The sequence below is a fragment of the Phycodurus eques genome, chromosome 1, assembly GCF_024500275.1.
Source record: "Phycodurus eques isolate BA_2022a chromosome 1, UOR_Pequ_1.1, whole genome shotgun sequence".
Classification (NCBI taxonomy): Eukaryota; Metazoa; Chordata; class Actinopteri; order Syngnathiformes; family Syngnathidae; genus Phycodurus; species Phycodurus eques.
The window spans coordinates 25,035,011-25,047,521 of record NC_084525.1 but is presented as its reverse complement, the minus strand read 5'-3'; the positions used below and the strand labels follow the sequence as shown (position 1 = coordinate 25,047,521).

The 12,511-nt window shown below is 41.5% G+C and overlaps 1 protein-coding gene across 1 annotated transcript in view; it reads right to left on the bottom strand.

Annotated features, from left to right (window-relative positions):
• The window catches only part of slc16a4 (solute carrier family 16 member 4), a 43,318-nt gene extending 32,881 nt beyond the window's left edge, over positions 1–10,437 (bottom strand). The window contains exons 1-3 of the mRNA XM_061694493.1: positions 10,284–10,437; positions 9,968–10,137; positions 8,354–8,439 (exon numbers count right to left, since the gene is read on the bottom strand). Coding sequence (XP_061550477.1) covers positions 8,354–8,394 — 41 coding nt within the window. The 5' untranslated portion in view covers positions 8,395–8,439; positions 9,968–10,137; positions 10,284–10,437. The remainder of the gene's footprint in view (positions 1–8,353; positions 8,440–9,967; positions 10,138–10,283) is intronic.
• Positions 10,438–12,511: the final 2,074 nt, after the last annotated feature.

The following is a 12,511-nucleotide window of genomic DNA, read 5'->3' as shown; positions in this document are numbered from 1 at the left end:
TGTAAACATCTGGTTTCAACTATACATGACTCGGACTGTTTTACTGTTTTGAGATTCCACCGAGACTCTTCAAAGAACAACAGGTTGTGTTTCCGCAGGAACCTGTGCAAATGTGGTGGAAAAACAGACTATTCATAACTATTTCAAGATCCCCCTTGAACACTGTTATCACTGTCCAATAACAAATACACACATTTATGGCATGTACAGTTCCAAACCTTCAAGATTTCCACCATTACCACCATTTTCCTTGACTTAACAAAATGTCAAAACAGGTCAAATTTTACTCAGTTTAGAAGGTTAACAAGATGTTTATTATTGTGCTTTCACCATTCATATAGCTACTGTGGGGCAAAAAAGTATTTAGTCAGGCACCAATTGTGCAAGTTCTCCCACTTAAAAAGATGAGAGAGGCCTGTAATTTTCATCATAGGTATATCTCACCCATGAGAGACAAAATGAGGAAAACAAATTCAGAAAATCATATTGTCTGATTTTTAAAGAATTTATTCGCAAATTATGGTGAAAAATAAGTATTTGGTCAATAACAAAAGTTCATCTCAATACTTTGTTATATACCCTTTGTTGGCAATGACAGAGGTCAAACGTTTTTCTGTAAGTCTTCACAAGGTTTTCACAAACTGTTGCTGGTATTTTGGCCCATTCCTCCATGCAGATCTCCTCTAGAGCAGTGATGTTTTGGGGCTGTCGCTGGGCCACACAGACATTCAACTCCCTCCAAAGATTTTCTATGAGGTTGAGATCTGGAGACTGGCTAGGCCACTCCAGGACCTTGAAATGCTTCTGACGAAGCCACTCCTTCGTTGCCCGGGCAGTGTGTTTGGGTTCATTGCCAAGCTAAAAGACCCAGCCACGTTTCATCTTCAATACCCTTGCCGATGGAAGGAGAGTTTCACTCAAAATCTCGATACATGGCCCCATTCATTCTTTCCTTGTCACGGATCAGTCATCGTGGTCCCTTTGCAGAAAAACAGCCCCAAAGCATGATGTTTCCACCCCCATGCTTCACAGTAGGTATGGTGTTCTGTGGATGCAACTCAACATTCTTTCTCCTCCAAACATGACAAGTTGAGTTTTTACCAAAAAGTTCTATTTTGGTTTCATCTGACCATTTGACATTCTCTCAATCCTCTTCTGGATCATCCAAATGTGCTCTAGCAAACTTCAGACGGGCCTGGACATGTACTGGCTTAAGCAGGGGGACAGTCCCTGGCGGCGCAGTGTGTTACTGATGGTAGCCTTTGTTACTTTAGTCCCAGCTCTCTGCAGGTCATTCACTAGGTTGCCCCATGTGGTTCTGGGATTTTTGCTCACCATTCTTGTGATCATTTTGACCCCACGATGAGATCTTGCGTGGAGCCCCAGATCGAGGGAGATTATCTGTGGTTTTGTAGGCTTTCCATTTTCTAATAATTGCTCCCACTGTTGATTTCTTCACACCAAGCTGCTTACCTATTGCAGATTCAGTCTTCCCAGCCTGGTGCAGGTCTACAATTTTGTTTCTGGTGTGCTTTGACAGCTCTTTGGTCTTGGCCATAGTGGAGTTTGGAGTGTGACTGTTTGTGGTTGTGGACAGGTGTCTTTTATACTGATAAGTTTAAACAGATCCCAGTAATACAGGTAATGAGTGGAGGAGAGAGGAGCCTCTTAAAGAAGAAGTTACAGGTCTGTGAGAGCCAGAAATCTTGCTTGTTTGTAGGTGACCAAATACTTATTTTACCAAGGAATTTACCAATTAATTTATTAAAAATCAGACAATGTGATTTTCTAGATTTTTTTCCCCCTCATTTTGTCTCTTATAGGTGAGAATCATGTAATGAAAATTACAGGCCTCTCTCATCTTTTTAAGTGGGAGAACTTGCACAATTGGTGGCTGACTAAATACTTTTTTGCCCCACTGTAAATAACCAAAATATTAAAAACTAACCTCACTCCACCACCAGCATTGTGGGTAACAAATTACAAAACATTACAATGCATTTTAACTAGACTTTACACCGATTTTATCGGCCTGATCGGTATCGGCCGATAATTAGCATTTTATGCTGATCGGCTTTAATGTCATAATTCGCCGATCCGATCAATGACGTCATTAATCGGCTCCGCAAAAGACTTTTACTCTGCGTCGCCATCGTGCAAAGCATATTTGAATCCAAAAGCTTGTTTATTTTTAGCCTTGTCACGTGTCTTTTGACGTAGACCTGTAAATATCTGATGGCCAATAAAGTTATTTATAAAAAAAAAAAAAAAAAAAAAAAAAAAAAAAAAAAACATGTCGGCGATGTGGAACAGACAACACGTCTGAGACAGACAACACGTAATGCCCGGATCAGACTATAAGACAAATTTGCTCTTTCACGATTGCACTATGTCAGACTACTGCAATAAAATCTTATATTCAGATACCACCGCATGCCGTTTTTTACGATCAGTGGGCTTTATCTTGTCAACTCAAATGCGACCGGATACATTCGTTACCGTGGCGACGACAAAAGTGGATCGCGCCGACTGTATTATAAAAACAAAATGGGTCGAAAACGTGTGTTGGTGGCCACCGGTGCTCGGGAGAGGAGAGGACGTTCGTTTAAGGCTTGCTGAGGTATGTTCCCGTACTTTTAATACAATACGGCTCGCAAGCAGGCAACAAAACGTTATGTAGCCTAGCAAGCTACTGCTAGCACGAACGGTTGGACCTAAACATGCTGCCGTTCTGTCAAATCATGCTCTAAAGTTTCGGTGTGGGTGAAGTAATTTAATTAAAAATAAAGTAATTTAGGCAGCACGGTGGCCGACTGGTTAGAGCGTCTGCCTCACGGTTCTGGGTTCAATCCCCGGCCCAGCCTGTGTGGAGTTTGCATGTTTTCCCCATGCCTGTGTGGGGTTTCTCCGTGCACTCCGGTTTCCTCCCACATCCCAAAAACATGCATGGTAGGTTAATTAAAGTCTCTAAATTGCCCGTAGGTGCGAATGGTTGTATGTTTATATGTGCCCTGCGATTGGCTGGCAACCAGTTCAGGGTGTACCCCGCCTCCTGCCCGATGATGGCTGGGATAGGCTCCAGCACTCCCGCGACCCTAGTGAGGATAAGCAGAAAATGGATGGATAAAGTAATTTAATTACAATAAGTTAGCACCCATTATTTCTGTCATGTAATGTTGGTTTGACCTGACTGATTAGAGCAGTGATTTCCAACCTTTATGGACCCAAGGAACATATTTTACAATACAAAAATCTCACGGCACACCAAAAAGTGGATACATTAAATACTGAACTTACTTCCTGCCGTCTAATAGAAGACCATTCATTTGTTCTGTCTGTCACTATCCCTCACTGGCATAAATAAAGGAACAAAGATACATTATTTATGGTAAATGGATTTTTTTGAGCAATTAGGTACACAAGTATATACAGTAAATGAACAGGTCATTTAAATAGACACATTCCTCTATCATGTGATCGGATTGGTGATCGGGTATCGTTTTTTTTTTAAACTCGCTGATCGGTGATCGGCCCCAAAAATCCTGATCGTGTAAAGCCTAATTTTAACCTGCGATGTCAAAAGTACTGGTATTCAGTACTTAAGTAAAAAATTCTGGTAAAAGTGAAAATACTGAATCCACTCCCTTACTTAAGTAAAAGTACACACTTATGAATGTACTTAAGTAAAAAAGTAAAACATGAATTGACATTTTTCAACCCAAAAATCAAATACATACAGTACAGTCAGATTTTTGTATATCTCCAGATGATTGGCATGCTTTCTCTGAGGGCAACAATGGACAAAACAAAACAAACAAAAAATACTTAAATGAAAATAGAAGCATTTATTGTTCTATTTAAATAAATAGATATGTGCAGTAAAATTATACTGTTAACAGTAAAAAAAAAAAAAAAAATGTAAACAGCTAGATTTATTGGGAGTGACCTTCTACAAAGGTAACACATGTAACAATCCAGTTCAACCACATGATGAAATGGGATAAGAACTCAATTACTTTTACAAACGACTTCACATTTTGGAAATAACACCACTGCGTTAATGAGCACATTGTCAATTTCGACACAGCTATTTTATATACCTAATGTTGAGGCCAGACAGTGATTTGGTGTTTGTGCTTGCTATTAAAAAACTAGGCGTCGGAGGTTTAGACTAACGCAACCCAAACCACGGCTCACGTTACAGGGCAAGGGTCCCTTAAGTGTGTTCTCGCATACGACTTCACAATCCTCCAAAAGCGGATGACACCATTTCTTCAGCTTCCCGTCAGCCAAGCGTCTCACCGGCGTGAAACGTTAGCCTCGTGCCTCACGCTTTAAGGGCGCCAGACCGCCTCAGAAGTCAACTTTGTCAGCTGTTTTTCTCACCCCTCTCATATGGTCTCAACCACACTTTGCCATGAAGTCGCGACCCACTTTTTGCAAAGGTCAAACCAAGCATCGTGTCATCTTTTGAAACCCAAATGAAGAGATGTACTGTAAATAAAGTGCATTTCGGAGCCTATTGTCAAACTGCCTGTTAGGTAGATTTAATTCTTAACAGCAATGTTTTCGGGTCAATGTGACCAGCTCTTTGTTTCGTCGATAACATTTTTTTTCAAAAAAAATCATATTCATTGCTTTATGTAGATGTTACACTGTTAAAAAAATGATCCCACACTTTTTCTTTTTTTTCCCTCTATAAGAACTGCAAGCAGACAACATACATGCCAGCAGCAAAATATGCGCACTTGCTGACAGTTTAGACATTTTTGGTTAATGTTTGCATTTAGCTGTTAGACTGGGTGGAAGTAGCTCAGTCTGTAAGGACTTAAACAGATTCATTCATCAATGTTCATCCATCTCAGGGTGCTGCCATGTTTGGCCCTCTGATGTTGACCAAAATTAACGTCACAACGTCTCTCGCACTTGCGTTGCGAATGTCACGTGACCAAACCCGGAAAACAGGTGGTGGACTCCCAGTGTATGCAGCGATAACTAGCAGAACTACAGTTTAGTGACATGATGGCTTTAACCCAAACTTGCACTAAATTTTGTAAATCAGAATACAACGTATTCTTGCCACAAATAAAAAGTACAAATTGTTTAGTTCCCCTTTCAAATACCGTACATACGTTTTCATTGTCACGCACTTGCAAATGTTATTGGGTTTTCCCCCCAAGGAGGCCACTCAATGGTCTGAAGAAGAATAATAAACTTAACCATCGCAAGAGGGCCTTCGCACCGCCTGCTGCTCGGACCGAACAAACGGAAATTTGTGAAAGGAGCTCGGCTCGGTTAGAAATTTCAAAGAAAAGAAAAAAGTTTGCCTCCTTCCAGCTGTTGGACTCGACTGGAGAGGAAAACGGAATGCAGATCAGCGGGACTTCCGTGATCCCTCGCACGCTTTACATCAGTCCCGAGACCCCAAAGTCTTACTTAGCTGCCACACTACGTGACACTTCAAAACTACTACACTATGAAATTACAACACTATACATTACAAAACTGACACTACAGTACTACTACTCTGCAACACTACTACATTACGACTCCACTACAGTACAAAACTACTACACTTAGACAACACTAAACTACAACACTAGAATACTACGACACTATGACACAACTACAGTACGCTACAAAACTACTACACTGTGACATTATGACACTGCTACACAACTGAACTACTAAGCCACAAAACTACCAAACTAAAAAACTATGACTTTACAATATTACAGAAGTACTACACTATGACACTTCTACATTACGGTTTTACTGCACTACCACACTACAACACAACAACATCACTACACTAAGTTACGACACTACTACAAGACATAACTGCAACAGTGTGACACTACAACACTTATACACTATGACTCTAATACATATTGGTCAAACTCAGGCCCAGGGGCCAAATTTGGCCCATGATGTAATTATATTTGGCCTGCAAGACCATATTAAATGTGTATTCGCGCTGGCCCGCCAGTATATAGCACATGCGCCACTAATATTACAAATCCCGGAATGCTTTGCTTGTGTGTTGGCCCGTCAGTCTCGACCGGCGAGCGCCCCTTCCCTTTCTGTTGCAGTCGTTACCAACTATGCTACCAGTCTCCTCGAGCAAATGTACACTTCCGCTTCCCAAAAATGGCCCAACGAAAGATGGAAATGGGTTCACTTCCGAGACAGGTGGGAGGCAGATTATCTGTTCACTAAAGTAAAAGACAGACCTGTTTGTCGTGTGCGGAGCAACGCGGCTGTAACTAAGAATATAACAATTGAATTAACGTTTTTTTTTTTTTTTTAATGCCCTTTTTCAACTCCTAGGCAGGGACTGTTAATTGTTTGAAGTTTGCATCTTTATTGAAGGACATTCTTATTTTTTGGGGTTGTTTTGTTGTTGGCTTTTGAAAAAAGATTTACATCAAAAAGAAAGGTAGTTGGAGATAGATAAATAGATGATGGATAGACAGAAGAATTAATGTGATCTATTTAAATACAAAACAACAAACAAATACCACTGATGTCCTTTATTGCAAATTTGATTTCTCGTGTTTATAATATTAAAGTTTTTTTTTTCCAGATTCAGTGTTTAAGCAAAATGTTACTTTGTTGTCACATGATAAACTTTAACGCTACATTTCTGCTAAGAAAGGAAACATGCACATCACAGTGATTTTTCATGAAATATTGAGTTTGGCCCACGACGTTGCCCCAATTTTTTATTTTGGCCCACCGTGAATTTGAGTTTGACACCCCCGCTCTAATATATTACTACACTACAACAATACAAAACCACTACCCTAAGACACTACAAAACTAGGAGACTATGACAGTACACAACTACTACACGACTACTGTCACACTATCTGGATTCCCAAAAAAGCAACTAAAGATTTTGGTCCCTCATTCATATTGGCGTTCATCTGATTGGTCCCTGACCAAGTGTCAAATAATCCTTGCCCCTATGCAAACAGTTTCAGTCTGACTCACATCGAAGAACCAAAAATCGACGGCAGCGGGACAACAACACCAAATAGAAACCTGTCGAAATCGTGTTGCAAAAAGAACGAAAAGGTTGATCCTTTGATGCTGGCTGAAATGAGGTCAAGTGAGGTCTGTGATATGATGTACAGTACATTTTTCAACTCCAAATTGTACCACTTTAGGAGTGTTCCAATTCCAATTCAGTGTGAGCTCCTTCATCCGCTTAGCTATCATGAGCAAGGAATCACATCAAGCATGTTTAATGCTCATAAGCAGAAAAGCAGCTACTGCATATGCAAACTATTTTTTGCCGGCTGTAAAATATCTGTGTGCTTTACACTGCAGGTTGAACTTGGATGAGGTCACTTCATCATCATGGGAACAACCAATGAGAAAGAGATGTGGAAGGGAGGAGGGGTTACAATGTGTGTGTGTGTGTGGGGGGGGGGCAATTTCACTGTTCACATTCTGTGCTTCAATTTACGACACGCTGGCAGTTGAGACAGCGCTCATAAAGTGAGGCTTTTTTGGCCTCTCTCGCCAATGCAGCTCATGAAACACACTACTACACTATGACACTACGCCTCTACAACAACTACTAAACTATGACATTACACCACAAAGACACTATTATACTACAACACTATGATGACTCTTCGACACTAAAACTGTTCTACAATATAACAAAACGGCACTACGGCACGACAGCACTCCAACACTCCATCACTACAACACTCCAGCGAGTTTTTAGCAGTTGTGTTTTGTTTTCTTTGAAGGAGACAAAATGTGTGCGACTCTTAGACTTCCTGGACTGTCCTCTCATTTGCATTCAAATTCTTTACAGAGTTTTTGGCACGACACACCCAACACACACCGGCACTGGCTCGCTACCTCTGTCCTGTCCCGTCCTGTCTCGTCACATACATTTTGCAAGTCGTCGCGTCCCTTCCTCACAAAGTGTAGCACTGCCTTCCCAGTCCAACATGTAAATAAAATATAACTCCTGCATATTGTTAATTGTTGACATGTACTGCTTGTATACTGTTGTTTTTGCTCTGGATTCTCTCCATCTCTCCCCTCTCAAAGCTCATTCTGTCCGACTGCATTTCCAGTAAGCATCCATCTCAACACAAATAACAACAGAGGGAAAAGCACACACCCAACTCGAGTGAGGATAAGCAGTTGGGAAAATGGATGGATGGATGGATGGATGGAACATATTAAACTGGCTTGCTGTACAGCAAAACTGTTCTGGCATAAAAAGGAATACAGGTCCTCCATTCTGCATGACCAACTGGCCAAACAGGACAGGTATTAAAAAAAAAAAAAAAAAGACAAATAGGAGTTGAGAATTTTGAAAAACCTGTATTGCTGGTTTTCTTTTGAATAAAGGTCACAGGTCATCGTCTCTGCGTGACATTCTCAGCTCGTCCGCTTCAAACTTTACACCTGCAACAAGACCATGAAGACCATTATGCGGCTCTCACACACACACACACACACACACACACACACAAACACATACAAAATGGAATTCAGGTCCAACTTCAATTGGGTTCACGTTCCGAACAAAACTTCACACTGAAATCAGTTTTATTTGGAATAATTCAGTCCAGAGTCCAAACCGTCACAATGATAAAACCTTTACTAACTGTACAGGTAGTCTTTTAAACCTCCTGTTATGTTGCCCTTTTAAAACAAACAACATAATTTCAATACACATTAGAAACATAAGATGAAATATCTTAAAATAAATATTACTATTTTTAAATTAAAATTTACATCCAGAAATGTCTATTTTATACATGCTTTTCTAAAAAGTAGTTACTTTTGATGAATAGGTAATAGTGTTGTAGTATGCAGTTTTGTTGTTTTATGGACAAACATGCAGCAGATGAAATTGTCCCATTAACAGTTTTTGGTCTTAAATATACAGCGGGTCAATTTCATCCACGAAGATTTTGTGGGTTAAACATTGCAACGAGTTAAACTGACCCACGAACATTTTTGCTAGACCATAGAAAGTAACATAACAGGAGGTTTAAGGAAGATTTCAACCTTAACTATCAGACCCTTTTCCATACGTTGTCATCTGTTCCATGTTGCAACGCCCCCACATTTGTCAGTTTCCTGCTTCTTTGCCTCTGCTAATCAATCAACAAAGTTGCATCTCATCTAATATGCATATCATGGGGGAAAAAAAGTATATTTTACCTGCATAGTAGAAAACGTATCTGTTAGGTTTTTCATTTTATATTTTACATTATTATGTTAGTTTATATTTTAAATTGGGTGTTATAGTATCTTATACTGTAAATGAAAGACAATGGTAAAAATAATGCAACTTGAAATCTTTTGTAAGCATATGTAAATTACAGGCGGGCGCTATATAAAATCTCGCCCAGGGCGCCAAATTGGGCTCCGAGTACAAGTGTAGCACTTCCACAATATGAGATGTGCAACACTGAAGCGGAAGAAGTCGACAAATGCTCGCCAAGGCCGTTAAAATAATTTGTCAGCTGCGAACATCTGTCCATGAAAAGATGGAGAAGCTGCTGAAAGTGAGGAGAACATGGCAAAAAAAAAAGACAAAAAAAAACGTTGCCACTGAATTCAAAGGACAGGAAAATCAGCTTGTATGTTTACATTCTATTCCATTATTGCGGTATGTTTTTAATACCGTACAATATGATACAGTCAGTTCGAATTTTCTTATTCAAAACAAGCTACAAAAAGAGGTCAGTGGTGTTTTCTTTTTTTTTTTTTTGGCAGGCCGCAAGTCATGAATGGCCTTTCTATTCATTTCAAAGGGGAGCGCTGATTGGAGATACGGGTGGTTTGAGTTATGAGCATGAGCACGGAACGAGCTGCACTCGTATGTCAAGGCGCCGCTGTACGTTGTAAATACCGAGCTTGAGCTCTTCGCACAAGACGCATTATTGTCGTGGGGGGGGGGGGGGGGGGGGGTGTTGTTTACCTCGTGTAGTAGTAGCTGCCAGTTGTTATCTCCAGAGCGCAGCCGGCTTGCATGGCGGTGGGCTCGCCGTTTTGCCCGCGTGCCCCCTCCCTCGCCGCCGTCCTCTTCTTCCTCACAGCGGACGCAGAGTGACACTTAGGCGGCGCATGTCATCGTCATCTGCAGGCCACCTGTGAGGAGGAGAACGTACATAGGAGAACGTGGGGAGGGGGGGGTCACTTTTTTAAAGCCGTACATAACTGATCATATTTTTAGCAATGCAAAAGCAAGACGGCTGCATGTGGAAAGCAAGTTTTGCGAGAAAGTCTCCCCAAACCTGCAAGGCGCGTCATAGGGGGCTCTTCTTCTTCTCCAGTGGCCATAACTTTGCACTTTTGGGGGGGTGTTGGGGGTGGGGGGTGGGTCCTGTGCCTCTGGCCGGGATCTTGCCTGTGCGTCTAGGCGCGGCGGCTGCGTCGCATCTGCATCCCCTTCTCACACCTTCTGCTCCAAGGCGCCTGCGAGCAAGCGAGGCAACCACAGGGGCAGGAAAGGGGGCAACACGAGGGGTGGCTTGAGTCACGTGATCCAGACACCAGGACCTCAGAATAGGACTCGTGGACGTATTTAACCCTTAAAACGGGAATTTATACAGTCGAGCATATTTGACATATTGTAATATCGTTTAGTCTGCTTCATATTCATCTCGCCTGAAACAAATATTTTGAATTGAGAAGAGTTTTGAGAATCATTTCTTGCTCGGCCAATCAAGCGCCATCAGCACCCTTATTCAACAAATGTCAACTCATCAATTCCTACTATTACGTGCTGCAAACACGTCTGTTCGTTTTCAAATACATTCCTCACAAAACAAGACACGCTCGGCCACAGGTGTCAAACTCAAGGCCCGGGGGCCAAATGAGGCCCGCCGCATCCTTTTATGTGGCCCGCAAAAGCAAATCATGTTCGTCAACTTCCGTGATTTTTGCTCAAATCTGTACCCAAATTCCAAATTGTCGTAATAATAAACAATAATGTTGAGATATTGCATTTTTATATTACCAAACCCTTCCTTTACAGCAACTTAAACAATACTTGAACAAACTATTATCCTTGTCTTCTGATTTCAAAACTAGTTATCCTTCAGTTTGTTGTGTAATGGTAATATGTTTTGGTGATGATTAAACATTTATATGGTTTCACTGTTCTAACAGCCCTCGGAGGGAAATCACAACAACAATGCGGCCCGAGACAAAAAAAAAAAAAAAAAAACAAAAAAAAAAAAAGAGAGTTTGACACCCCCTGCTCTAGGCACTTCTCGAAACTTCTTTCTGTTTGCATTTCGTATTTATCCTACCAGTGTTGCGAAAATGACTTTTGGAAATGTAGTTGGTTACAATGTTGAAAATGTAATAGTAGTGTTACTATGACTTTCTCAAAGTCTTCTTTTCCTTTCGACTTGTCCCTTTAGGGGTCGCCACAGTCATCCTTTTCCATGTAAGCCTATCTCCTGCATCCTCCTCTCGAACACCAACTGCCCTCATGTCTTCCCTCACAACATTCATCAACCTTCTCTTTGGTCTTCCTCTAGCTCTCTTGTCTGGCAGCTCCATCCTCATCGTCCTTCAACCAATATACTCACTGTTTCTCCTCTGGACGTGTCCAAACCATCGAAGTCTGCTCTCTCTAACTTTGTCTCCAAAACATCGAACCTCGGCTGTCCCTCTGATGAGCTCATTTCTAATCCTATCCATCCTGGTCACTCCGAGAGCGAACCTCAAGATCTTCATTTCCGAAACCTCCAGCTCTGCTTCCTGTTGTCTCTTCAGTGCCACTGTTTCTAATCCGTACATCATCGCTGGCCACTGTTTTATAAACGTTTCCCTTCATCCTAGCAGAGACTCTTCTGTCACATAACACACCTGACATCTTCCTCCACCCGTTCCAACCTTCTAGGACCCGTTTCTTCACTTCCTTGCAACACTCACCATTGCTCTGGACTGTTGACACCAAGTATTTGAAGTTCTCCACCCTCGCTATCTCTTCTCCCTGAAGCCTCACTCTTCCCCCACCACTCCTCTCATTCATGCACATATATTCTGTTTTACTTCGGCTAATCTTCATTCCTCTGCTTTCTAGTGCATGCCTCCATCTTTGTAACTGTTCCTCCAGCTGCTCCCTGCTTTCACTGCAGATCACAATGTCATCTGCAAACATCATGGTCCACGGGGATGCCAGTCTAACCTCATCTGTCAGCCTATCCATCACCACTGCAAACAGGACACAAACAACACACCTCACCACTGTTCTGCAGCCCTCGTACATGTCCTGTATTATTCTAACATACTTCTCTGCCACTCCAGACTTCCGCATGCAGTACCACACTTCCTCTCTGGGTACTCTGTCATAGACTTTCTCTAGATCTACAAAGACACAATGTAGCTCCTTCTGACCTTCTCTGTACTTTTCCATCAACATCCTCAAGGTAAATAATGCATCTGTGGTCCTCTTTCTAGGCATGAAACCATACTGTTGTTCGCAAAAATACTCACTTCTGTCCTGAGT